Source organism: Solea solea, chromosome 1 (assembly GCF_958295425.1).
Source record: "Solea solea chromosome 1, fSolSol10.1, whole genome shotgun sequence".
In the NCBI taxonomy this organism is placed as follows: domain Eukaryota; kingdom Metazoa; phylum Chordata; class Actinopteri; order Pleuronectiformes; family Soleidae; genus Solea; species Solea solea.
The window spans coordinates 13880455-13908444 of record NC_081134.1 but is presented as its reverse complement, the minus strand read 5'-3'; the positions used below and the strand labels follow the sequence as shown (position 1 = coordinate 13908444).

The following is a 27990-nucleotide window of genomic DNA, read 5'->3' as shown; positions in this document are numbered from 1 at the left end:
TTCAGGAGGCGCATTAATTAAGATCAAGCTTGGCGCTGATTAGACAGAAATGCTCAACATAGCAGTTTTTCTTCTCAGTCAAAGGTTGTGTCAGTCATCTGTATCTGAGCTCACTTATAACACATGAATATTTCTGTTCATATATTATTCTGAGTCCTTGTCAAAAGTGTCACTGATTCTATTCGTGGCTTCATTTGTAATATGTCTTTGCCATTGCCTCATTCTGTGGGTCTTTTTAGGTGATTCCTAATCACCGATATAGATTTATAGATTCTGATAGAGCTATAGATACTACATATAATCTCTGATCCAGCCCTTGTGTTCTGTTCCTGCAGGTCTGTGGCAGAGGCCACTGAGGTCAACCTAAACATGCGTGTGGGCTTGCACACAGGTCGCGTGCTCTGTGGAGTGCTGGGTCTCAGGAAATGGCAATACGACGTTTGGTCCAATGATGTGACCCTGGCCAATGTGATGGAGGCTGGAGGGTTACCTGGGTACGTACTAGACTCGGTGCCATGCGCATTCATGACTCCTCCATAACGGTGCACTGAAAAGTGCTGTGTAGACTATATGGAAATGGATGCAGTCATGATTTTACTGGCACAGTTACTGCAAGTGGAAATTCACATGTATGTCACTTGCAACAAGGCTCCTATTGTTGACATGCTTTATTGTCTATTTCCCTCTAAATGGGAATATAATTTACACAATTGATACTGTGTGCTGAAGAAGAGCGGAAAGAAGTGACTGAGACATTTAACTCCCGAAGGAAAATGTTTACTGTTGTTATAAATCAGTGGGAAAATAGACTTACATTCAAACTGAGTTCTTTTAGCCCCCTGGTGGCTAACTGCTGCTCGTGCCCTCCTACTTCCTAGGTGCTGCAGCCAGTTTTTTAAGTATAGAGTATATATGTTTTATTATTATTATTATTTATATTATCATTATTATTTCTTTATTATTGAATGTCTACTAATCTTAAGTCCACATCACGTAATAAAAAAGCTGCATTAACAATTAAAAAACACACAGAACAATCTCTTCATATCTGCTTAGACTGTATGGAAAAGACTTGTACACAGTCTGGATATTTATATTTAAGAGCAGAATTCAGACTAGTGGTGGGGGGGACTAGTTGTGTTGTGTGTCACGCATTCTGCCGTCACTGTTCTACAGGAAAGTCCACATCACCAGATCTACACTGGAGTGCCTAAATGGAGACTATGAGGTGGAGCCTGGAAACGGTCACGAAAGGAACGCCTTCCTCCAAAAACATGAAATTGAAACCTTCTTTATAGTGCCCTCTCACCGACGGAAGGTGAGGCAGACTCATTCTGCACCGAGGATTCTGCACTGCATGTATTTCTGTGAGGCAAATGAATGAGATGACAATCGCATCAATGGCTCCGAATCAGTCGTATGTCACGGTCTGCTTTTCTATTAGTCCTTGTCCTTATCTAAACCTCCTAATACATAGGCTGCGCACTAATCCACATTAACAGACCTGATGTACGTATGTGTTCAATCAAAGTAGGCTATAGGTTAGGAAAGCAGGCTTATCTTGGCCTCTCTTTACCTCTGTGCCAGTATCCAGAATAGAACTACCCTTTCAATTAGAAACATAGTCATCTAGTGCAACTGCAACATCTCTTGTCAAGCTTATGCGTCTTACAGCCTGAAACATAAAGGACTGTCTCGCAAACATACAAGGATGTGCAGCGTGTGCATGCATCTCTAACAGATGTGCCACAAGCAGCTGGAGAGAGAATTTCAGCATCTATTCGGCATCGTCCTCCTCCTCCTCCTCCTCCTCCTCCTCCTCCTCCTCCTCCTCCTCTCCCTCTGCCTCTCCTCGTATGATTATTTCTTCCTGCAGGTTCCCATGTTATGGGAGATAAGGCTTGCACATAGGTTACACACGGGTCCTCACGTGAACCTGCAGCGTTCCCGGTTGCGTGTACATTTCTTTGATATGCAGGAGACTAGGCTAATCCTCTTAATATAGCTGATGGTTAGACTTCATCAAAGGCATGGCTCAGAGAAAGATGTGCCCTCACTAAGCTGCGCTGTATGGGCTGCCACTCTCTCCGCTATAGTGTCTTTAATTACTTCTGCTTCAGGACACGTTCCCATTTATCAAACAATACGCACACATTTCTTCCGTGTAAACGCCACACAGTTCACATTTCATCATAACCTTTGACAAATTCTCAATCTTGATTACATCTTCTAAAATAGTGTTTTGAAGGAGAAACGAGGACAGACGAGTAATAAAACTATTAAAATCACCCAAGGGATGGAGCCACCTCATGTTATCCACTTTTTTCTAAATTCCTGAAGCTGATAATAATAAAGAATGTTGGCGTGTGTGTGTGAGTGAGAGTGTGAGCGTGTGTGCACTTACATAATACATATATATATATATATATATATGTCACTGTGTGTGGTATCATGATTTAATCCTTGTTCCCATGTCTCATCTGATGACAGATATTCCCAGGATTGATTCTTTCGGATGTCAAGCCCGCCAAAAAGATGAAGTTCAAAACTGTGTGCTACTTACTCGTGCAGCTTATGCACTGCAGGAAGATGTTCAAGGCTGAGATTCCGTTCTCCAACGTCATGGACTGCGAGGACGGTGATAAGGTAAAAATCAATACTTGTGCCAGTGCCTGTGTCTGTGTTGTTGATGTATCTGTGTTTATGCTATGATTTAAATAACTACAGACTATTCATATACAGTTTAGGGGCTCTTGTAGGGTAAAATATATAGTAAAGGGTTGTTTTAATTACCTTGATTTTTATAGGACCCCATCCGGCCTTAGTCTTTGAATTTAAAAAAAAAAAGTGATTTATACAACCATTATTATTGTTAATCTGTATTTTAGGCTGGTCATTCCGCAGCATTTCAGGAATCTTAGCAGCAGGATTCTGACTGTGTTTTTCCACATTGTTAATGTATATAATCTGTAGACATGAGCTCCACAACATGCAAGACACATCTTTGAGTTGTAGTTTTGTCCCAAGGGCGGTTTCACCCCTTTTTTTCCCCCACTCGCTCAAATGAAGGATACATTTAAAATCAATATGCTGCTGTGTTTGTTTAATTCGTCTAAATTTGACAGAATCACAGTGTAGGGCTTTTATTTTCTTTTTTTTAAATCCCAACTTCCTGTGGGAATGAGACATGCATCTCAGACACATTTATCTCTATAAATGAATAAAAGACTGTATATTTTTTGGGTGAAATGGCTCTAATTAAGTGATACAGTAGATCAGGGGAGTCAAAACTCATTGAGAGTTTCTGTCCGTTACCATCTGTCTTGCCTGATTCCCTCTGCTGTATTTCAGTAGAACAGAACTTCACTTCTTAATAATTGGCTGTACTTAATACTTTTTACTAGATGTATAAAGCTCAAAGAGAGGGAGCCAGATACAAATGAGGGGCTGAGCCCCCTTATAAGCCCCCTCTGGTTCCGACTGTGTGTTCTCAAAGTCCACATTGAATTAATTTATTTATTTATTTATTTATTTATTTATTTATTTATTATATTGGCAAGATAACTTGATTTGTGTTATATAAGATCTTTTTATTTACTATATATGTGTCGCTCAATTAACTTGATACGATGTCGTGTGTGTATAGAAAGTGATTCAGGAGTCACAGGAATTCAGAAAGCTTTAAGAACTCCCCCTTTCAACTCAGTACAAACAGCTCCCAGTAGACGTACAGTATACCAAAGCATAAAAAGGCATAGCGGGTGAGTTGTGTTCAGAGTGTACAATCCCATCAGCTATAATGACCTCAGCGTGTTGCTGCTGCCAGAGACCAACATGCCATTTACCTTACATATACTGTCAGTGACACTGGCAATCTGGTTAAATGTCAAAGAGCTTATTTGACCTTGTGTGAAACCTGGCCACTGTACGGTGTGTGTGTGTGCGTGTGTGTGTGTGTGTGTGTGTGTGTGTGTGTGTGTTACATATATTGTGGCAACAAGCAAGATCAATCAAAATGATTTATATGAGGGTTAAGAATCACTTAAGAGTTTGCGAGGCATGTTGCCGTTAAAGTTAAGGTCAGGACAAACATATATCATAACGTGTGCATGTGTAGCACAACCAATTCCCCAGTTTTATTTTGATGTCGCGTAGATGTCAAGAGCTGTTGATTTTGAATGTAAAACATCCGATGAATTGTCATTTTCACATTTTGCGGCATCCCCCTTATATGTCTCCCTCACTGGTAAAGACGGCGTCCTCGCGGCGCAGACAGGAAGTAGATTAAAATAAAACAGACAAATGTAATATAAAAACAAAGGAGAAAAGGGCTCGACAGGTTTTACATTCAGGCCACACACTCACAACTATGTGAAATGGCATATGCAGTCACAGCACGACCAGGGAGCAGTAAGGGGACAGGAGATGAATGAAAAGGATTTTTGGTGCAGCAGACATGTCGACATGATGTGTACTACGCTGAGCACAATATGGAACGTAAGAGAGGGCGTCAGTATCTGCAAGCCACCGTGTTGCTGCTTTATAAATAATACAAGGCGAGAATGTGACTGAGGCACAGTGAAATGAGGGAGATTGGGAGGCGAAGGAGAAAAGAAAAACGAGGTGGAAGGAGGGAAGGAAGAAATTGAACGGGGGAAAGGAAATATGAAAGGAAAGATGGATCAGAAAGAAGACAGAATTCATGGAAGAAAGGGAATGAAAGATACAGGGGAGGTTTTAGAGAAGCAAGGAAGCAACTCACTAAAAAATGAAGTGAGAAAACACTTGGTAACCGGTAAAGGAAAAATACAAACGCAGAGAGATAAGGCAGGGAATATAATATGAAAAAATAGACAGGTAGGAAAGAAGGCAAGGGTTTTGATGGACGCAAGAAGAAGCTGAAGAAGGATGCATTGGAGTTGTGAAGGATACAAGGGAGTATTAAAAGGAGGCATGCAGATATGGGAGAAGCAGGGAAGGAAGGAAGAATTAAAACAAAGCAATGAAACAAATCAGGACATATGACAGAAGATTAGGAAGGAAGGAAGTGAGCTGCACATGCTTATATATCACGTTATGCGCTCATGAAACACTCTGTTGATCGTTGTTCACCCTTTGATTTCCTGCATGTACTAGCATGCTCACTTGCATGTACACACACACACACACACACACACACAGAGAGAGAGCATGAAGAACCGTCCATACTGTCACGTAAACTCTCTGGCTTTGCTCCAGTGCCCAGTGTTTTTGCAAAGCTGCTCACTCTGGCTGCCGAAGACACTCAGAGCCAGCAGGGTGCATTCAGTAATTAAGTTAAGTGTCAGGGCAATGCCCTAATTTGAAAGTATAACCAGATGACCATGTTTATTGTTGACTCTTATTTCACCCCTGTTCCTAATGCGATAATAGTAGCACAGAGGGTACAGTGCTGTTACAATTCTATCTTGTGAGTGAAAATGTTCTCTCTCTTCCCCCCCCCCCCCCCCAACAGCGGCGAGCCATGCGTACAGCTCCACAGAAGCTGAGGAACCGTTCCAACACCAACCAGGCTAAAGTGATCCAGAGCAGCCCCCGAACGCGGGTCAACCGCTACATCGGCCGGCTGATCGAGGCCCGGCAGACGGAGTCGGACACGGCTGACCTCAACGTCCTCACACTCATGTATAAATGCTCTGAGCGCGAGCAGAGGGTGAGGGGGCTTCAGACACAGTGGTTTGTTTTTGGACGCGGCCTCGGCCTTGAGCGCCGCTGGTGTAAACGTTTTCTTCTCTGTCGTCACACAGTACCACCAGATTCCCGACGAGTACTTCACCAGCGCGGTGGTCCTCTCTCTCATCCTCGCTGCCTTGTTCGGCCTCGTCTATCTCCTCATCATACCACAGTACGTGCTCAGCGCTTCCATTTGTTTCCCCTCTCTTCTCACTATTGTTGTTTGTCACCTTCTGTGCTCACCTCTCAGTTACTCGGATTCTTGATTTTTTTTCTAACAACCAACCTCTCCATCTTCATTACTCCCCCCTTTTTTTTCCACTCAGGGGCAAAGTGATATTAGTCCTCCTCGTCTTCTGCATCTGTTTCCTAGTAGCTTGTATCATGTACCTGCATATCACTAGAGTACAGGTAAAGAGAGATGCTTACATTTCTTATCCTTACATGTGTTATTTATTTATTTATTGGAATTCAGTGTTTGTCTGTGTGTTTGTGTGACTGTGAGCAGCGTAACTTGAAACATTTTCTAGGTTATGGCCTAAGGGTAGAAGAGATTTTATGTGAATACAGATTTGGATTGAGGATTTTTTTTTTTTTTTTGAAAAACTATTTTTAACCTTGCCGGATAGTGGACTGTATTAACACTGTGGGAAACCAGAGGTTTGCACTCTCTGAGTTTTTATTCTGTCTTTATTCCTGCACCAACTTTGACTTCTGACAGATTAGTCTCCTTAGTTATACTTATATATGAACTATATTACTACCGTATGTCCTTTAATTAACGTATAATAATATAAAGCTATATGTGCAATATAAATACAACACATTTAATGATACTCAGGCATCTATATCATCCTTGTTTCTTAGTGTTTTCCAGGGTGCCTGACCATTCAGATTCGCACTGCTCTTTGTATTCTCATAGTGCTCTTAATCTACGCTGTGGCCCAGGCCTGTGTGGTAAGTGAGAAAGCAAAAGCAAAAAAATGTCATTTTGCCACAAATGACCCACCATACTGGCTAATTTTTGAGCTGTAATTGAGTTTCCTGTTTGGTTTGAAACTGCTGAGCCATCATCTTTATGCCCGTATCCTCTTGTGTGTGTTTGACAGGTGGGCTGCATGCCCTGGTTGTGGGCAGGTAGTGCCAACACTAACAGCTCCATCGTCATCATTGATAACATCAGTGGCACCAACCGCACTATGGCGGAGCTGCCTTGTGACGGTGCCCGCTACGCCTTTCTTTCCTGTGTTGTAGGCACCCTCACGCTGGCAATTTTCCTGCGTGTCTCCTGGCTGCCAAAGATGGCGCTAATGCTCCTTCTGGGGGTGCTGTATGTCACTGTGTTGGAGCTCAGCGGCTTTCGCAGGACTGCGGGGTGAGGTTCACACCACAACATGACCGTGGGCACCCCACACACGCACACACACTCTCACACAGTTATACAAAAACACTTGGACTTTGTATGTCCGGCATTTCCTGAAGTTATGTGATAGTAACACACACACACATCAACGTGAGAGGCCTCACATCCAATTATTAACAAACAGGAACAAACGACCAGAAGTACTTTTACACCGTACATGTGCTGAGACGTGTTTGTGTTTGTGTCTGTGTCTCTGTGGAGGAGTCTTTGCTTGTCTCCAGCCTACACATTCATTTTCCACCCTTTGAAGCAGCACATGTGCTCATTAGTTCCAAATCAGAAACCTGAAAGGACAATGTGGGCTGGATGATGATGGAAGCATATAAGCTGCTTCCACCCGTGAATGAGGGGACTGGTTATTAAGTTATTAAGATTAGAGATGATAAAACTGATTGCTTAGGCGCAGGTATGCATCGGCAAATTAAGTTGCATTTTGAATCCATACATTTAATTTCATTAAATGTTCACTTTCATGAGTAAAATCTTTCTCTTGACACAATGGGGGGTCCATTTTAACCTGCCCGTGTTTGTAGTCCTCTGTGTGGTCCAGTCTGGTGCTGACTTGTGCGTTGGTTTCTTCCACAGTGGGGGGTCCTTCCACATCCGGGGCTACGAGCCCATCCTGTCTCTGTTGCTCTTTGTCAGTGCCCTGGCCCTCCACTCCAGGCAACTTGACCTCAAACTACGCCTGGACTTCCTATGGGCTGTGCAGGTCAGGAAGTGTGTGTCTGTATGTGTGCATGAATTGAAGAGAGGCTTACATTTCATTATTATGATTATGCACATTTTAATGGAAGTGTTCTGCAGGAATGCTGCCATTACAGCTTTGATATATGTAAACTACTGGGTTATGTAGGACGGATTTGTATTTATAGGCTGCCAGCTGCCTGTTCTTTGGCAAAAACAAGGCTAAGAACCTTGTTTTTGCTTGGTTTCATTTGGCATCAGAGGTGTAAAAAAATGACTATTTTGCATAGTGGGAGTGAAGTGTTAAGTTAAGATATTTACCCATTTTGACTAAGCAGAATTATTTGTGGAAGAAAGCTAAGGTTGTCCACGAGGATCATAAGGTGTTTTACTGACCCCGTGTGGTGAAAATGTGGAACAAGCTGTCTTCTCAGGCCTGTCTGAGTGCATGTTGGTGTATGTGTTGTCAGGCGGAGGAGGAAAGAGATGGCATGGAGAAAGTGAAGTTGGACAATAGGCGGATCCTCTTCAACCTTCTGCCGGCCCACGTGGCGCAACACTTCCTGCTGTCAAACCCCAGGAACATGGTGAGCTCCGCTAATACACAGGCAGGCAGACAGACAGAGAAACAGGTAGATAAAAAAACAAAACAAAAATGGAGGAGAACGCCAACAAACATGTTCCACACTGCCATTCTGTGTTCTTTATTTTTGCTGTTAGGACCTATACTATCAGTCCTATGCACAAGTAGGTGTCCTGTTCGCCTCCATTCCAAACTTCAATGACTTCTACATTGAGCTGGACGGAAACAACATGGGCGTGGAATGCCTCCGACTCCTGAACGAGATCATTGCCGACTTTGACGAGGTGAAACGCTGTTGTGTTCTTTTGGTCTTCTCATCTCTGAATATACCCCTCTGTTGCTTGTTGGTTGCATTTTGCCCTTTTATGTGAATGTGTGTCTTGCAGCTCATGGATAAGGAATGCTACAAAGACATAGAGAAAATCAAAACCATTGGCAGTACATACATGGCAGCTGTGGGCCTCGTCCCCACCATTGGTACAAAGGTGGCATCTCATTTTGTGTGTTTTAGTGTATGCAAGTGTAAATGGACATTTCAAATAAAAAAAAATCAAATAAAAAATAGACACGAGCTGCTCTATGTCCAACTTTCATTTTTTCAGGCCAAAAAGTCCGTTTACGACCATCTGAGCACAATAGCAGACTACGCCATCGAGATGTTTGACGTTTTGGATGAAATCAACTATCAGTCGTACAATGAGTTTGTCCTGCGAGTGGGTACGTCACACCTAAACATGACATATAAAAACCAAAGTGTAAGTATGGGGAAAGCACATGTTATATTGTGTGTGTTTATGTATTTACACAGGTATCAATGTTGGTCCAGTGGTTGCAGGCGTGATCGGGGCACGGCGACCTCAGTATGACATCTGGGGCAACACGGTGAACGTGGCCAGTCGCATGGACAGCACTGGAGTACCTGGAAAGATACAGGTACCAGGATAACTTGAAATGGAAAACTCCTAAAGCTCTTCCCTAGACTGCTGCTCCTCTCGTGGCTCCGATTCCCATTCCGTTCAAAGAAATCATCGCCATCATCCGTCCATTGTCCACCACTTTATCCTCTCACATGAGGGTCGCAGGTCACTGGAGCCAATCCCAGCTGAAGTGGGGGTGGCGAAAGGCGGGGTACACCATGGACAGGTCGCCAGACCATCACAGGGTCAACACACAGAGACAAACAACCGTTCACTCTCACATTCACACCTTTGGGCAATTTAAATATCCGGTCATATTCAGCATAAACCCCAGGTGTTCTGTGATTTTCGTGTTTGCGTTCGGAAGCACAGAATGCTCGACCTTTTTGAGTGAAAGCCTCTTAGTTTTCAGATTCAGTCAGCACTACAGTAAGTGGCTTTGATTGATACGATGCCCTTTAACAAGCTCCTCTTCTGCTTTTTTTTTTAACCAGTTACAAACTGCTGCATTTACAGAGATGAGTGTTCTGAAATTGGAAATTGAAATGATTAAAACATTTTTTTTTTTTTTTTTTAAATTCTGTATCCAGGGGCCCTTTAATGCACTCTTTCATAAGGTCATGTCCTGAGTAATCCTGTCAGTCAGACTAGCAACAGTGGCTCACTGGTAATGACTTTTAACGCACAGGTCGAAGGTTTGACTCCCTGTGTGTCCCTGATACAGAGCGCCGCACATCGACGTGTGCAACTGCAGTTTAAAACAACAGATATAGAGCATTTACAAACACACATAAATGGCATAGTCCTTGATACAGGGATTATATGAATTAACATTGACATTAAACCCGTTTTCAGCAGAGAAACATATCTTCATTAAATGAAACTTGAGGGAAAAGACTTATTTTCGTAAACAAGGGAGACAAATAAAAAATAATTCATGTATGTGTGGTATGTACAGATGCTTGCTCAAATGTGAATCTACAGTAAATACCTATATTATTTTCCCTGTCTCTGTTACTCAGGTGACAGAAGAGGTCTATCGCCTACTGAACACCAACTATGACCTGGTGTGTCGTGGCAAAGTCAGCGTTAAGGGGAAAGGTGAGATGCTGACCTACTTCTTGGAAGGGAAAGTTCAGGGTGTGGGCACAGCAACCACCTCTTCAGTGGTGCGTTCCGCCAGCTTGGCGCGTCGCATCCACTCCTGTGGGAAGACGAGCGTCCCGACCAATCTGGGCAGCGTCTCCTCTGCCGCCAGCCTGACCGTGCACGCCAGCATGGGCAGCAACGTTCTGTTGAACGCTGCCAACAGCAGCAACAGCCAAGTAACATGCCTGCCGTCTTCCTGCGTGCCCGCAGTGGGTGAGGAGGACGAGGAGGAGGAGGACATAGAGGTGACGGAGATCGAGATTAAGGCTGTGGCAGCTGTTGCCGATGTAGCAGTGTAGGAGGAAAGATGGGGACGATGAAAACTTAGAGCTAAAAGGAAAAAGGAAAGGAAAACCCTGGCTGGAGGCCTATAAAAGACAGGGCTGTCCAGGCGTTTACTTTAAAACCAGAGATGCTGGCAAAACCCAAAATAAGCTCATTCAGGACATGAACTTTTGGAGCAATGATCTGGTGACGCAGACAATCATTCTCACTTTTAGGGATTTTTGAAATGCTTTCCACGCTGTGCAAAAGTGCAGTGAAAGAGGAGAGAGAGATATTTGCAAACTTACTTGCATTTTTAATAACGTCTCTTTACCAGATAATTAGCTGTGTGGCGACCATGGGTTCCCCATCAGAGCCAGGTATTATGTGCATCTTCATCATTTAATATGTACAGTACATTATATTCCATGTGCAAGGGGATATATGTGCACTGGTATTCTTTAGAGACGACTGAAACCCAGCGCTACTGCTTTTGTACTGTCTTTCTGATTATGGCAAGGATTCATTGCATTATTTACAGGATACAATGGTGTTGTTTCTTTTCGGTGTATGTAAGCATGCGCGCGTGTGTGTGTACCTGTGAGTGTGTGTGTGCATGCATGATTAAATTCTGAATTGTAATGAAACAGCACAAAATCTTTTTTTATACTCAGAGCTCACTGGACAAAATAGGCTTTTTTTTCTTTTTCTCCCCTGAGATTCACTCACAGCTCGTGCATGACTTTAATACTTTAACACTAAGTTGACAGCCATTCAGGATTTCCCATTGAATGAAAACCAAAGTATTGAGCTTTCCATATTTTTTGTTTTAAATTTCACCCCATGTGTCGCCTCACCATTTAGGCGAGGTTGAGATGTGGCAGTGGGTTGGACATATGTGGCTTGTTAATCAGACATCATCAGTAAAATGAAAGTGTTATGGTTTAATAAATACCCAATACTCTTACCAGGTTGCGCACAGATACTGAAGAGGCAGTATAGGACATTGAAAGGGTACAAACCTAAAAAAAAAATGCTATTTTTACTGGTTGAATGTGAGCTGCTCTGAACACGGAAAATACATTACATAGAGGACCAGTGCACATCCTTGCGTGGACACACAAATAGACACCTGAGCAAGTCACGAAAGGCACGCAGAGGAGAGCACATCCATTACTTGAACACGCACAATGAGCACGTCACCTCAACAAATGCACAGCCCTTTCCTCTGCAAACAAATCATGTACATTCACATATTTACTCGGGACACCTGGCTGCTGCTGCTGCTGCTGCCTTCTTTCAGGCACATGCAGAACTGCACCCACCCCCACACTATATTCAAGATGCATCTGAAATTGTAAGCTTTAGCACATCTCTCTCAGATAGTCTCGGCAATTGTGAGGCGCGTTCACATTATACTCTGGTACCGTCCATACCATGCGCGTGATACTTTTGCCGGACATGCAAAAGTGTAAATACATCATATTTGAAGTTTTTTGCCTTACTCGATAAGCTTACCGTGATTGCAACTTGCCTTTTTAGATATATTCACTTTGATATGCAGATCATACTTTTTTTGTAAATAGCCAAAAGCTGTAAACTATGTTGTATCTTGTACAGTGTAAAGTTGGGTTATTAAATATTTTGTAATAAAGACAATATTGGTGTATAAAATACACACACACGAGTATGTCTGTGAGTGTCAATGCAGAGAGCACAGCAAATGATCAGCGGGTCATAAATTGCACTTTTTATGGGCAGTTTCCCCCTGTTAGTTTCACTCTATAAAACTTAATTTCGCACACTTAAGTTTATGGTTCCTAAAAAAAAATGACACAGCTCCTACTTTAGAATAAAAATATGGCCCGACAATGACAGCTTTATTATGCCAGTCACTGTTTTTTTTTTCACAGACTATAAATGAATAAATGTCACAAATAGTGATGTTGCCTCATTTATTTCCAGTATGATACAAATTATTATTATTTATGATGAAATAAAGCTAAATGTGTTCAGTGATAACTGGCAGTGCGTTGGTTATATTCATGTGTTCTCCTTACAGAATGCTTCAAAGAGAGAGTGCAGCTGCTGTTGTTGTTGTTGTCACTGCCTGGTCCAAGTTTACATTAGGCAATGAAGGGGAATATGAGGTAAATGATTGTAGTAATAATAATAATGATAATAACAAAAAGGTCACTTCAATATAGTATACATTTGACCCGTTCGAAAAGATCACAACAACAATCTCTGGAAACAGCATCAGCAGGACAAGCGGATGATGAGGACAACGCAGCCCCTACAGGTAAATGTTTTGGTACTTTGTTATCCCTGAATGAATTGATATGATCATTCTCTGATCAATGCATATGTATGATAAATATTACAGCACCTTGTGATTTTTTTTGGGATTTCAAATGATATTGTATAACAACAATATTTTTTTATTCTTATCACCATCAGACAACACTTCATCTGTAGCTGAGATGGAAACAGGGTCGTCAGATCCAGAGGAAGAAGAGCACAGACATGGTGGACAGCAGGGTGACACACTGAACATCCCTGCATTCACCAGGGATCGACTGGATGCAAAAGAAGTGGGAAACGAGCTCACGCCACGATCAACGTGGAGCGAGTTATGGGTTTAACATTAAATGGGACCATGCGCCTGGTGTCGTGGTCGGCAGGACCTTCACTCCGAGGGTTCGTATGGGTCTAGCCCTTTCACTCCTTCTATCTTGTGCCAATACCGCGCCTTTTCCTTCGCGTTTAATTTCTCTCGATATGGCCCGTTCCATTCGTTGTGCTTTTTCGTGTTTGTGTTCATTTGTGTGCGTCGATAGTAGCTAAAAAAAAGAACAAGTAAATAGCCGGACTACTTGGGACTACCGGCATGTTGCCTTTACCCCCCAGAATGCATTGCGTGTTGGTCACGTGGTCTGGCGGGCTCTAACCGTTAAACCTGCAGATTAACCTACAACAACAACAACAAAGCGTCACCACCTGTTTTTGGATTGAAGCTCCCACACCTGACGACAATAATCAGCTAATGAAAAGCCGAAGCTGCAGGTCAAGCTCTGTCATCCAGCTGCATGGACATTCAGCCGCAAACTGTAAGTTTTTTAAAGTGTTTTTTAATTAAAAACAACCTTTGAAAACGTATCACTGAGCTGAATTGCCATGTTAATATCATTTAGTGTTCACTAAATAACACGGATGTAAACGATACAGTGGCCATATCTGGAGCCCATCCAGGAGGAATCGGAGCAAGAGGATGAAAGTAGTGGAAGTGACGCAGGGGAAGGAGGAGATGAGGATTATCAAGTTCAAGTGGGAATGGAGACTGAGGATGAGGATGAGGACGAGGACGATGATGATGATGCTCCACTGAGGGTTCTAAGGTCAACAAGACTGTCTGAAAGTGTTCTTCAAATGCAGTCTACCAGACAAATGGAGGATTCACACGTGTCAGATCTCAGCACAAGTGAAGAAGCCACGACATCTGAGCGGCCGTCAGGAAGCGAGAGGCAGTCCAGGAGTCCGCAGCGGAGAAAAAAGGTCAGCATTATTATCACATTTCACACAATGTTAACACACTACTCAAAAATGTGATAGTGAGGTGTTTTAAAAGATTCTAAAGATGCCTAAGATCAGGAAGCAGAAATGTGTATCACTTAAGAGGAAGAAAAAGAAGAGGAGAAGCAGCAGGGGGTCATCTGTGGTTGTGAGTGGTCATTTTATTGTAGGCAAAGATGACTCCACCTCTAAAGATATTCTTTCTCATCTGTGTTGTTGTTGTTGTTGTTGTTGTTAAATATCCAGAAACCTTTTTTCACGGAGGAGCTGTTTCCTCCGTGGCTGGTGGAACTGATGGTCAACATCGAAGAGGCCACAACACACCAGCTGGTGATTGAGTAACAATCACGCGCTGATTGTGGGGATGTTCAGTGATGTCGCTCATGTCAGACATTGACCTTGTTAGTGAGCACAGAGCAGGAACAAACCTCCCACACACAAAAACACGCAATAGCAGGAGTCGGCACTGCCACAGAGTAAAGACAGTAGATCAATGCGAGGGTCACAGTTGTTGTTTTTCAAATCAATAATAGCGAATAAACGAAAAGAAAGAAAAGTTTATGTACCATAGGGCATATTGTTCTTTTTCTATGGTCACCTTAAGTTGGAGTAATTTTATGTAGTGTAAAGACCTGAGAACCCGTGTCTATTTTCCTTTTGACAGAACAACTGGGGCCAGTTTGTCTTTGCTGGGTGAGACTTATTTTCACAAATTAAGTGGAGCAAATGTTTCAAGAGGTGAACATACAGTATTAAACGGGCTTCACTCGTACTTCATCTCTTAACACATTAAAGCAAAGAGGAGTTCGCAAAATTCACCTCTGTCACTTTTTGTCCATGGACTCTTTTGCTCACTTCACAGTAACATTTCAGCAAAAATGATTTCCAGTTGGTCTGACAATTCAGGATAAAATAATTCTAATTATACTTTAAGTGCACCATGACCTGTTTGGTATATACAGCCATGTGGACTGCCATGTTTTCACAATACACAGTAGTTAATTTTGCTTTCTATAACATTCTAGTTATATAAATAACACAGTATTATAATATATATTATAACTTGGCACAAACAAAACAACAATACATTGCAAAAGTATAGAATTAAAGACCATTTAAAGCATCAGCAATAGAGCCGGAGTTGGCTTGTTACAGTAAGAAGAATAAGAAGCATTATTTCTTTTGATTTTAGTCAGATTTCAGTCTATTAAACTAATTTAGCAGGACATTTCTGTTCAAAGAACAAATCTCTTAAAAAGGGAACGCCTGTGGTCATACAGAGTTCCGAAACATGACGTTAGTCTTGTGCTCTTACTGTACTGTCGTGGTTGGCATTTGCCATAGATAGCTATGACCAATACTACACCAAGGAAGCAGCCATGCAGTTACTACTGACTGTCTTCAGATAAACATGTTGTGATTCTAGCAGGGCGATCCATAATGTTAGGCTTATGCAATGTTGAAAGCAAATGACCTTGTTTATCTGTCTCGCTGATAAGAGGAACCTCCACCAAAGAGACCAAGTGGACAAACAAGATTTTTCGTGTCAAAACAGTGTCAAAGCACAACTTTGGTCGGCGTCGCTGAACTGAAATAAGCGTTTGACAACACAGTCACACTTTTTCCCTTCACCCGGCATCATCTGATCCACCCAGAGCCTGCAGGATGTTCTCTATTATCACTTTCTATGTTGACACATTTCTTGACAAACCAGTATCCATGCGGGGGTTTTCATAACCTGAAGTACAGACAAAGATCAGTAATTTGCTCATACGGAGACAAACAGGGTTGTTTTCGATGTGCCAACGTCAATATTGACGACCAACCCCCGTGAACCTGGATCCACGCACATCCAACGGGGTCATCCACGCTTTACAGCAGCTTTGTAAAAACAATTTTTTTTTTTTTTTTTTTAAATCTACGCACACTGTCAATCATTTACCTCCCTGGAGGCCAGATCTTTACATAAATACTGCTGCTTCGGGGAAATCCCATTAGAAGGAAAACTAGAGTCATAAAGAGCAAGTCTCAGAAGCGAATCCAAGAGCCGAAACTTCAGCAGGATTAAGGAAATGCCTGGATTATTTGAGAAGCTGACATTTGTGGCAGGAGTGGCCCTGGCTGTCGTCGCTGTAGTGAGGTCTTCCCCTTTCGTGGGACCGGAGCCAATTCGCTGTGCTCCCTGCACGCAAGAGAAGCTGAACGAGTGTCCCGCCGTCCCAGCAGACTGTATACAGATGCTGAAGGAGCCGGGCTGTGGCTGCTGCATGGCCTGTGCCCTGGAGAAAGGGGCATCCTGTGGAGTTTACACTGCCCACTGCGCTGTGGGTCTGCGCTGCACTCCCAGGCCCGGTGAGGTCAGACCTCTCCACGCTCTGACCAGAGGACAGGGGGTCTGCACCGAAGATGTGGACCAAGGTAATCTAAGATTTCCCAGGTTTCATAGCATGTGCTACACTTTGATTTAAAAAAAGCAAACCTTGGAAATGAAGATCAAGCTCAAACAACTTGGTCTCTTTCACATTTATTTGACACAGAGGAAGCTGAGGTGCCCTCTGACCAAAGCTCCATGCACCACTTAGTGGGTCTCAACCTTCACGTCGACCACCAAGACAACACTGAGGGCCAAGAGAGCATCAAGTCCAAGGTCAATGCCATCCGCAACAAACTGATACAACAGGTGAGAGGGGAGAAAAGCAACTGACATTGAGGGAGTGTGGTTCCACAGAAACGATTTCCTTCTAACTCTAATGTTGATGCTGTTTTTCACAGGGACCCTGCCACTTTGAACTCCAAACAGCTCTGGAGGTGATCGCCAGCGCTCAGCAGAAACTTGGAGAGAAGTTCACAACGTTCTACCTCCCAAACTGTGACAAACGCGGCTTCTACAAGGCCAAGCAGGTGTGGGGTTGGACTTATAGCATTTCACAAAATAAGACTTCTTCCACTTTGTCGAGATGATAAATAGTTCTGAAGCAACCAAGTGATTTACTCATGTGGTTTACCGACTCTTATTTCTCGTACAGTGTGAGTCATCTCTGGTCGGACCGCCTGCCAGCTGCTGGTGTGTCTCCTCCTGGAACGGCAAGAGGATCCCAGGGTCGAGTGACCTGATCGGTGATTCAGAGTGTCATCAAGAAGTCACACTGTGAGGGACTGAGGGACACACACACACACACTCGCCCCCGCGGCATGTGCGAGCACATAACATGTTTCTTAAGTTAATGTCTGTCTGCAACCACCTGGTGAAGTGACTTCCTTTTTAACAAAAAGACATTTATTCCTTTTATTTACATGACGTATGCATCGAGACTTATTTATTCACTACTTGTATATTCTTCCAAATGTTAACCATTTGTTGTTTTTAGATTTTTATACATGTTTGTTTGTTTGTTTGTTTGTTGTCAATTGTAAACAGGGCAACAGTGTATACATTTGTGTTTCCGACTAAAAACTCCAGCGCTAGAAACCACTGGTCCACAGTTATGCCAAGCACATTTTCAGGAGTCTTCAGGATTCTTTCTTTTTTTCACTCATTCAAAACTGGAGCGGTGCATTGCACGAAAACCATACAGCTGCTCATTCATTCAACATGTTGACATTGTCTGAATGTATCTCCATTGGCGTTTCCTCAATGGGCTTTGGGGGAAATACTTAAAGTGCCACAAGTATGTGCATAGTGGTCAAGCACAAACATATCAGGGTTCATCCAAGCCGCTCTGAGATTTGGGACTCGCTCTTCTGCATTTGTCTACCTCTTCTAGGACTGCAGGTCCACAGGTTTAGCGGGTTTAGAGGGTTGCTTGGGATTTTTTTTTTTCTTGGCTACAATTTTCATTGTTTTCTCATATTCTACTTTCTTTATTTATTACAATTCACCACGTGTTTTATGTTTTTGTTTATGGTTGAGGTCACATGTGGTGGACAGTTGTTTGTGAATGCTATTTGCCAGGAATGCTGCTATTCTACTTTTGGGTTGTATAAAAAACAATGTAGAAAGTCCTCTTACTCTGTGGATTTGCATTCAATTAAATATATTATTTAATCCTTCATTGGCTCATGTTTTGTTTTTGTTTTTTGTCTCAGCTTAGTTTTCACTTAGTCACTCCCCCCATGAAAAATGCAATAACTGGGTCATTTTATATTGCCTTTATTAAGGAAAATAGACCTTTGAGAGTTGCATTGAACATGCAAACAACATATATGCCTAAACCAAGGCAAGTGAAATTATCAACAGCTACAAAGAGATCAGAGATAAAAGTTTGTGGCCTTTATACATACACATATATATGTATATATAAATCAGCTTATGCAAAGTGATAACAAAAACAACAATCGCTTCCTGTGGCTTGAGATCCAGCTTAAAAACTTGCACTTTACTGTTTTAGCTGTAGTGTTGTCAAACCTCCCGTTAGGAGTATGAAGCCTCTGCAAAAAGTGGAATTCATAGACTTAGGAGTTCATAGTAAGGCACTGCATGCGTTCTCTGAGAGACATATCTCGATTAGCTTTCATGGTCGTAATGGCCTCACACGATGGCTTTATGACAAATAACGGGCACACAACTTATGATTACACATCACAAACGCGTACGTGTGCAGTGTCGCGTTGATTGTGCGTAAATAGAGAGCACTCTGATCATTGTCTGTGACGAGCACAAATGTCCCTTCCCTCCCCGTGTCTTATAATCCGAAAATCGTCCTCTCAGATGCCCGTCCAGGTTGAGTTGGAGTCAAACAGCTTATAAAGTGTCCATGTGTCACAGAAGCACAGACCGTGTCTGAAACACTTTTTTTTTTTCCTTCCTTCCTCCTGCTCCTCTTCCTCTGTTTCCCTTGCACCGCCTCAGAAAAAAGGTCCCACAGGCAACAGATAGAAATAGCAAACATCCACATATCGGTCGAGCCATCTCTTGACCTCTCTTCCAATATCCTCAGTGTTTCCGTTTGTTTACAATTCTTCTTGCTCTCACACCCACCCTCCCTCCCTCCCTCCGTCCTGCTCTGTTCCTATTGGCTCTCGGAGTTGTAGTACTGGGTGTCTCCTCGCTCCTTCCCATCGAAACCTGGCAGAGGCTGCCCGTATTTGTCCACACACCAACAGAAGCCGCGCTTTCTGCCTCGAGATGGACGGCACTGAAAGTGAAGGAAGGGACAAGGTGAAAGGAGGAAAATTGTAAATCGTCTTGACTGTGTAGCATTATGGCTAACAGGCCACTTTGCTCAATGAAGCAGGGCAGCGATAGTTAGGGGGCATTAATGGTCAGATTGTGCTGAGTCGACTGAGCCTTGGCTATCCAACACACTGTGGTATTTTGAGCTGCCTTTATGGTCTACCTCCTGTTACACACACATATAGAGACCTGTAAGGTAAACAGAAACCTGGTAAAATATTTGCTTAGTCCCGTTTGTGAACAACTGAGAACCAAGATCTATTTTCAGAAGCTGGTGGCCAGGACGAATCATCTGTTGCTGATTATACCCCACAGCTCCAAATTATGGGTACTACAAATGACTTACAGAGTCTGTGGAGCTACCCAAGGGCTGTTATTTTACTGCCAATTTTACTAAAGGTCAACCTCCACTCTAGTAAAACATGTAGCCATTCATTTCAAGGGCTAAAGCAACTGCGCTGCTGCTGCTGCTGCTGCTGCTTCACTGAGGAGTCACAGCTGATGCAGAGAGGAAGACATCCTTGTTTTTGCTCCATATTTCAGCAGGGGATGATTGAGAGTCTGATCTGAGCTGAGACAGAAATCTCTTGCTAGGGTTAGGGTTAGACTCCTGTTGCACAGACCTTTTGGAAAGAGGAGGAACTTGTAGAGTCATGTCTGCATCTTTTGACGCGCAGAAATGCGCGGTTCGCGGACAAAACAAATCGTTTGGTGGCAAAACACGTGCAATGAGCAAATATTTAAGCGGGATTTACTCTACAGAGGTGGCTGCTGCCTCCATGAGGCCTTTACTGTTATTAGGAGCTGTAATAAGAGATGTTTTGCTTAAAATCAAGCAAACGTCTAAATTAAACTAACCGACGAATGAAATGTCTGCCACTCCTCCAGCGCCCGAGGGCTCAGCAAGGTACACTAAGTCCGTTCTACATAAACAAAGACAATGAGCCCAGCGTTGTGAGGCTGGTTATGAGATGATTGCAGGTCAAAAAGAACACTTCCATTAAGCAGGAGGGACTGCTATGTAATAAGAAAAGCTGCCTTAGTGATGCAGTGGCGTGGGAGCCCTAAGTGCCTCCATATGAATGCGTCAGAACCACTCATTTATTACAACCCGATCGTGGGTGAACCATGTGAGTGTGGGGATGGCTGCAGCTCTATTTCTGGGCCTGCCTCTGAAAAGTCCAGCAATTATGGGGCGAGCACATCGGGTGCCGGCGGCCACCTTGACGTCTGTCTCCCTGGGAGGGTTCCCGTTAGACGGCCATCGTCCCAGCCGTCAACCCCACTGGGGTTTGGCCCCTGTGGTTCCTGTCTCCAGAGTCAGTGGCTAGGGTCTACCTCACTGGTGTGGTGGTGCAGTGATGAGGCTCTAATAGCTACCAATGAACACAGAAGGACAGCTACAAATCTGTAATTGGGCTGCAGGAGACCTGAAGTTTGAGTCACTAGACTCCAGCGTGTTTTTTATACAAGTCGTAAAGCAGTCGGGAGTTTTATCAAGTCAACGATATGTAGACTGCACGGATCTGTGGCTGTCCGGCTGTCAGTGTCAAACAGTGGTCCTCACATTGTGCCGCTTTACCTGCTTTTTCTTATAGAAGCCCTTCTTGTCACAGTTTGGTATGCGGAAACCTCTGGGGTTGAGAATGTCTGTAATTTTAAGGCTGCCGAGAATGCTCTCAATCTCTCTCCGACAGGGACCCTACAGAGGAGGAGAAACGTTAGAAAGTTAGTGCACTTCCCATGATACACACACACACAAGTCTGCTGTAATACTTTTAAAACAGTGAGGGCTGCAGTACGAAAGAGGTGAGATGCAGTGATTTCATCTGAGCGACTTGTCGGGGGCTTAACATTTTGCCAAAGCTGCTTAGGATGGGGATCGAGTGAATTCAAAGAGCTCAAAGGCAGAGCCAAAAGGCTTGTCCTCAAGTCCAAGTACTCCAGTCACTAATCAAAGCAGCCGGTCAAACCCCATTACTTGCGTGTGCTCACTTCTCTGTCCAAAGAGGAGATCGAAATAGCAGCAGGGCTTCCCAACAGCCACTCACATAGCCCAATCCATCATTTGCTGGCTCTCAGTGCACCCGGCACGCGGACGCCTTGTGGCCAAACAACCGCCTGACCCAGGTCAGCCGCAGGGCCATCGTACCCGCTCGCTGCCATGCCATTCTACTGCTCGTGATGTCTGCCAACCGTCCGCATGCACCGCTACCCAAAACATCTCTTCACCCACAAAAGGGGGGGGGGGGATGGGGGGAAGCACCAAAACACAGAGGAAGAAGAGAAAAACATTCCTCCAGGGTGCTCTGAAGACAGAAAAATATTGGTTGTGGTACTTACATACTCAGGCTCCTGTTTGGTCTCCAGAGAGAAGTTTTGTTGGTCTGTGATGAGTGGTCCCGGGAGCTCGTCCACTTTAAAGCTCTGGGTTCGCTTCTGCTGCTCCTGTCTCAGGGCTTCTGACTTGGCAGAGGGGGAGAAAGGGTGAAGCGGAGGTCTCACGGGTCCCGAGGGTCTGTGGGTGCTGTACAACACCTGGAGGCCTGGGCCAGTGGCATTACGCTCCTTGTCCTGGTTGTCCATGCTCTCTGCTGAAGTTTGAGGAACAGCGTGTTTTTATTGTGTCGATTCACAAAACGTGTACGTGTATATTTGCATTTGTGATGATTTCCTGAAGCCATATTCATCCTTCCATTTTGACAGGATATTTAGAGAAACATGCACATACACAAATGTGTTTTTTTTTTGTTTACCTAAACATTAGAGCTCATTCAGTGTCTATTCGATGGGCTATTCGTAAACAGTTAAGTTAGTCTATTTCAGGACAACGATTCAAAAGCATCCTAACCTGAAAAATCAGCACTTAGTCTTTGCTAAATGATGCAGAGAGGCTCGGGTCCTCCCACCTTTCCTGGCATTAAGTTCCACATTTATTTTGTTAGTCTAAAAGGTAGAGATCAAAATCTTAAATGACCTTCAACCTGTCCCATCATCCACCCATTTATTTATTTATTTATTTATTCTATTGGTCAGCATCATTTGACACGTGAATCATGCCACAACAACAATCTATCCAGGTGTTATCAACACATCTGGAGCTTAAAGGTCCAGGTCTGTACAGCTTTCCGGGACACATGTGGATTGACGGTGTGCGCGCACAAGTCTTTACCTGGTAATTCATTGACTGGAAGCGTCGGTCTGACGGTCGCTCTCTTGTGAGTTGCGTTCGCACACATCCCCCGTCCCTCCAGCAGAGCCTGCAGAGGTTTCGTCTCGCCGGGCTGATGTTGACATGTCAGTCCGGAGCCACATCTCCCGGTGTACACGCCGCACGGCTGACCGAAGCTCAGCGCGCAGGTCATGCAGCAGCCGCAGCCTGGCTCGCGGACTCTCTCCGCGCAGTCCTTGGGCAAGGGTTTGCACAAAAGGCGCGCTGCGACGTCACACGGCTCGCATCTGACAACAGGTCCGAGCGCACCTGACCTCCGCGTGAACGAGGCGAGGACAAAAGTCATGCAGAGTGCGCGAAAGCAGGAATCCATTGCGGCGTCTTGGAGCATATGGTGTCAAAGAGAGGAAAGCACTGTGGTGACTTTTCTCTGGGCAGCTTCTCTCTCATTTACTTAAAGCCACCGGCCAAAACATCTCAATATATAGACACCAGTAACTGTAGTCACACCCCCGAATAGCTTGTGGTCTACTGATGAATTGCCTCGCCTGCGTTATGCCTTTTAAACCACCAGATAAGTGTGCTGGAGGAGCAGCAGCAGCAGCAGCAGCAGGGTTACAGTTAATGTATGGCTCTCTAAGAATTCGGATTGAAATAAATGGGCTGCAAGAAAAATGATTGCCCAGTCATTTTAATTTTACTTTTTATCTAAGCTCCTAGGAGATTTGGTTGAGGTCTGGATTTTCTGCATCATTAAAAAAAAAAAAATCAGGTTTTTAGACATGCATTCTGGGAAATATTTATGCAAATCCAAGAGCAACATTATCAGGTCTCATTTAGAGAAGCCCCGAATGCTATGTGCAGATTCGTTCATAGGGGGCGCCAGTGTGTGTTGTTGTTTATCAATGATGCCCTTTACACTTAAATAAATAAGGTGAAGGGGGGAAGAGAATGCTCACTATGTTCACGTGACTTTTTCCATTGATCTGACATGTGATTTTAAGTGATTTGAATGCATCAACTGAAGCCAACCCATAATTATTACAGGACAAGCAGAAACAAGTAATGAATATGTAGACATGAAAAATGTGGATTATAACAAAAGTACTTAAGTACTTAAAGGGATAGTTCAAGTTTGAATGCACACTGATGCATGCACTGATGTGTCCATGAACCAGCCCCAGGGGCACAGACACCCACTCTCCCTGACAATATGTGCCTTCTACAATATCATAAGAATGTGATGTGTTATTTTACCTTTAGACAGCTTTTCTGGTTGGGAAATAATACGTTTGTCAACTGCTCATTTTCCTGCACCAAAGATAATGGAGAAAATCTGCATTATTAGCTCATGAGGGAAACAGGAGAGAGACTTTGGTGCAGGGGAAAGAGAGTAGTTCACAAACTTTCAGTTTCCAGACGGAAATGACTCTCAAACGGCAAGAAAAAAGCGGCAAACACACATTCTTAAGATATCGCAGACATAAGCAGGTGTAGATTTTATGAGGTGAGTCTTAAGAAGTCTTAAGAGTCTTGTTAAGAGGCTCAACCCTTTCCCTTTTCCCCCCTGCAGTCCCTGTTGTGTGGCAGCCATGTTGGGTCATGCAAATGACCGCGGTAGTGCTGATAATGTGTCAATACCTCATACAACCACACTTCAAAAAAAATAATAATATAAGTATCACATCAATTACTTTTTCTATTCGCCCTCATTTGCTTACTACTTCTTATACTTGAATCACAGTGTATTTATATGATAATTTAGCAGCATGATATCAGCATAAAGCAAATTAATTGGCATTTCTGCAGATTAAACCAGTCAACAGTGTCTGTAGCCATCTAAAATATGAAAATGCTGCTTCCACATCTAATCTAATAATATAATGTGTATCAATATAAAGCGCTCTGCTCATTAATGAACATGTTTATTGTCATTAAAGACTTGATAACATCTGTTTGTAGGTGATACAATGTTTATTTACTTAAAATCTGGGCATTCCGTAGAGCTATGGCTTTGTTTACTTTTTTTTTCAACAAAGGCTGGAGAGATGAAAGTCAAAATATAATTGTGCCAGATTATCTACTCAAGTCAAGATGACCTGCCATTTGATATCCAGTGTTTTTGATTTTATGTCACACAAAGAATGCCCCTCGCATGCCTCGTGTTTCTCCAACATACAGTAAGGCAAGTGGTCTTTGAAACTTGTTAGGATGTGTGACATAGCTGGGCCTGTTCTTGGACGTTAGTGAATGCCACAAAGCACAGACCTTAAAGTAAGGACACATACCACATGTGTAAGTGAGAAAATTCCTACGTAATTACATCTGTAGCATTTTTAGGTCCTCCTATTAATTGGTTTCAGATGACGGGGCGCAGAACATCCAAATTACCTCAAAAGAATAACAGCAGGGGAGAGGCGAGGTGTACAGTTCTCTTGGACCCCAAAGTCAAATCAGCTGCCAACAAGCCCTGGCGTACTGCCGCCTGTTAACAGACAGGTCTACAGCAGAGCAGCACTCTGAGGAATGCTAAACATTTGTTTCATATGCTGAAAAAAAAAAAAAAAGAAAGCCTGCTGATTTTCCTCCCTCTCCTCCGCTCTGAGCTGTGTGGAAGGGGGTCTCTCAGCCACCTGTGCATATTCAGAATAGCAGAGGAGCACATCGTTCAGAGGGAGTAATGCACTGGAGGAATGTCGTCCCACAGAGCAGCCACTCAATAAAGCGGGAGTGTGAAGAATGTGCTTTTGCACACACACAGGATATTACTGTACATGTGTTTAACGTAACCTGCTGTCAGAGGCTACACTGGCCCGGCCACAGCTGCTTGTCTAATCTTAATCCGGGGCCAATTTTTTCGACACTTTTAAAGATGACCTGAACAATTCTGACACGCTCACTCAAAGTGTCCTTCACTGGATCCAGTGGCCAGGATGCAGTTTACTGTCAGCTGTAGCACTGAAGCCCTAAGCTAAATATAAAAGTGCTACTTAATAGGTGTTGGGAGCCACTGTGAGCAGTTATTTTCATGCTGGTGCTTTATAGTGCCAGTGACAGACAAGGCTGGAGGCATTATGGTTTTTTGTTTTGATGTTCTTTGTCCATACGTCCCTTTCTTGTCAGCATAGCATTTCATGGAGGGAATTGTTTCAAATTTGGCACAAACGATCACTTAGACGTGAGGAGGAGGTGATTACACGTCGATGGTCAAGGTCACTGTGACCTCCACAGCCTGTTTTTATCAAGAGAATATTTTCAACATTGGCGCAAACGTTCACTTTGACTCACAGATTAACTGCTTCATTTGAGAGTCTATAGAGCGGCAAACCGCAGAATGAATTTGTTGAAAATACAATCTCAGTTCTAGATGTTTGTGCCTTTGTAGCTCCACTGGGATTTGTAAGTTGCAATGCACGCGTGCAATTTCAACAATATTATGCTTAAGTTTACCATTTAATGGTATTTATCTCAAGACATTTTAGGTTGTTTAGGTCTATTTGAATACTGTGGGTGTCATAGTAAATTGAACACTTGTGGGATTCAATGTGTAAAATATCAGTACATGAGTAAATGAAGATGACACACCATAAAAATGAAAAGAATTCAGGCTCGTCTGAAAAAAAACAACTCACAGTACAACATGTGACAAGTACAGGCGAGGCCTCATTTGTATTTTCTCATGTATTAAACAGCTTATTTCAACTTATTTCACTTTTATATCCTCATTAGTGTTCAAATAAAACAGTTTGTGGCATTGTTTCAAAGTTCCTGCAGACTTCTATATATTTTCAATTCCAAAAACGAACACCAGATGGCACAATTGAGCTGTGTTCTCTCTTTACTGGCCCGTATCTCAGCGAGGGGTGGGTCTATATGAATGATCGACATCATTGGCCTCCTTACAGCCAATAGAAGCACGCTGTAGTCTTGATTGACAGCTACATTAGCCAATGAGAAACAGCAGAACGCCCACATGTGACGCTACTGCCTTTCCCCTAGGATCCTTACTTCAGTTTGAGACGCCAGGAATGTTTTAAGTGTAACACAGGAAGTCCGTTTTGTTTTCACTGAAAAAGCAATGGATAAACGTCAAAGGTAAGAGCAATTGTAAAGGTTTTGTACGTTGTCTTTATTCTTTGATCTCCGTAATGCTTTGTTGTAGACTGCTCTGACTACTGTCAGAAACAGCGGAGTCTCAGCTTTCATTTTTGTTGATGCAGCGGTTCTGTAGAAAGTTTGAGATGTAGTACTTCATTTAGTTATTATTTGAGCTGTGTTTGAGCTGTGTTTGTCATATTTCTATACAGCCTTGTAGCCCGGATTCTGTTGTTTAATTTGATGTCCAGCATCAATATATTCTCTCTCATATTCTCTCACTTTTCTCGTGATCCTTCTTCATGAATCTTTTACGCAGAACCTCTCAGTGTCCCCCAATTGGGGGAACTTTGGTGTAAAGATAATGTAAAACAAAGGAAATATGTGTTTATATGCTATTATCTGACTGGTCCGGCCCAGGAACTAAAAATTAGTTTGTCACCCCTGGTCTAGAGGTGAAAATTTAAATGTACAGTAGTCATTTATACCACAAGCTGTCACTCAATCATGACAATAACAAAATACCTAGTTATTGGACGGTGTTGAATTATGGGATTTGTTGTCTTCCTTGGTTTCTCTATGTGTTTGTGTTTTGTGCAGAACTTTGGTGGCAGAATGCACAGCAAACAGCAAGTCTGTATGTATTTAACAAACAAACAAATTACAAATAGTAGTGAACAAGTGAGATGCACAATAGATATCTGTGGTTTTAAAGAGTGATGGAAATGTTTTGTCTAATGTAAATCCACTTTTCAACAAACTATATAACGTTAGTCTTGTAGATTTGAAATATTGTAATGCCAAAATGTTCCATATCTACTGTATATCTTAAAAGTCCCAGTGGCCATAAAACATGTTTTTGTCTTCAACATATTGTATAAGACTGGAAAAAAAAACATTGGCCAGCAGAGTATACAACCTCTGGGTGGTAATTCTAATTTAACAGCAACTTCCATCTGTTGAGGCCCGATTCACTTGAGATATTATGCAAAGTTAATCTATGGCAGTGATAAAAATAGTTTACATTATTTTACATAGTTGACATTATTCATGTCTGCACAGGATGCCTAGCATTCCTTCTATTAAAAAAAACCCTCAGATGTATGTTTTTTCTGCATGCCACATGGAATCATGCTTCTTTTGGTAGCGCACCCCACATCTGGTACTCTTGAGTGTGATTTTGTATTTGAGTTCATCACAGAGATACAGCGGATGGTGTTACCTTAGCGATGTACACAAATC

General features: G+C 43.0%; 4 protein-coding genes across 7 annotated transcripts in view; 3 read left to right on the top strand and 1 right to left on the bottom strand.

Annotated features, from left to right (window-relative positions):
* Positions 1-12413, top strand: part of LOC131459397 (adenylate cyclase type 1-like) — a 44275-nt gene extending 31862 nt beyond the window's left edge. For 2 of the 3 annotated variants that reach the window (XM_058629202.1, XM_058629184.1), the window contains exons 6-20: positions 336-494; positions 1177-1318; positions 2491-2646; positions 5495-5692; positions 5787-5884; positions 6039-6123; positions 6580-6669; positions 6822-7087; positions 7721-7847; positions 8293-8454; positions 8543-8689; positions 8792-8890; positions 9008-9122; positions 9214-9338; positions 10345-12413. In XM_058629202.1, the coding sequence (XP_058485185.1) occupies positions 336-494; positions 1177-1318; positions 2491-2646; positions 5495-5692; positions 5787-5884; positions 6039-6123; positions 6580-6669; positions 6822-7087; positions 7721-7847; positions 8293-8454; positions 8543-8689; positions 8792-8890; positions 9008-9122; positions 9214-9338; positions 10345-10770 (2395 nt within the window). In that variant the 3' untranslated portion in view covers positions 10771-12413. The remainder of the gene's footprint in view (positions 1-335; positions 495-1176; positions 1319-2490; positions 2647-5494; positions 5693-5786; positions 5885-6038; positions 6124-6579; positions 6670-6821; positions 7088-7720; positions 7848-8292; positions 8455-8542; positions 8690-8791; positions 8891-9007; positions 9123-9213; positions 9339-10344) is intronic. The other variant, XM_058629192.1, reaches the window with a different exon arrangement.
* A 302-nt stretch (positions 12414-12715) lies between these two features.
* LOC131473051 (uncharacterized) lies at positions 12716-16060 on the top strand. The gene is made up of 3 exons (XM_058650572.1): positions 12716-13845; positions 13964-14290; positions 14555-16060. Exons 1-3 carry the CDS (start codon positions 13825-13827, stop codon positions 14648-14650), a joined length of 444 nt encoding a protein of 147 aa, XP_058506555.1. The 5' UTR covers positions 12716-13824; the 3' UTR covers positions 14651-16060.
* A 171-nt stretch (positions 16061-16231) lies between these two features.
* LOC131473043 (insulin-like growth factor-binding protein 1) lies at positions 16232-18358 on the top strand. The gene is made up of 4 exons (XM_058650562.1): positions 16232-16726; positions 16846-16988; positions 17081-17209; positions 17335-18358. Exons 1-4 carry the CDS (start codon positions 16381-16383, stop codon positions 17458-17460), a joined length of 744 nt encoding a protein of 247 aa, XP_058506545.1. The 5' UTR covers positions 16232-16380; the 3' UTR covers positions 17461-18358.
* Positions 18359-19300: 942 nt separating this feature from the next.
* LOC131463963 (insulin-like growth factor-binding protein 3) lies at positions 19301-23249 on the bottom strand. 2 transcript variants are annotated; one of them, XM_058636166.1, is made up of 4 exons: positions 22654-23249; positions 21825-22075; positions 21064-21183; positions 19301-19443 (listed from the first exon to the last, which is right to left on the bottom strand). In XM_058636166.1, the coding sequence occupies exons 1-4, from the start codon at positions 23042-23044 to the stop codon at positions 19318-19320; spliced, it is 888 nt and encodes a 295-aa protein (XP_058492149.1). In that variant the 5' UTR covers positions 23045-23249; the 3' UTR covers positions 19301-19317. The 2 variants fall into 2 exon arrangements, with proteins under 2 accessions (XP_058492149.1, XP_058492157.1); XM_058636174.1 differs by having other exon boundaries at positions 21825-22072.
* Positions 23250-27990: the final 4741 nt, after the last annotated feature.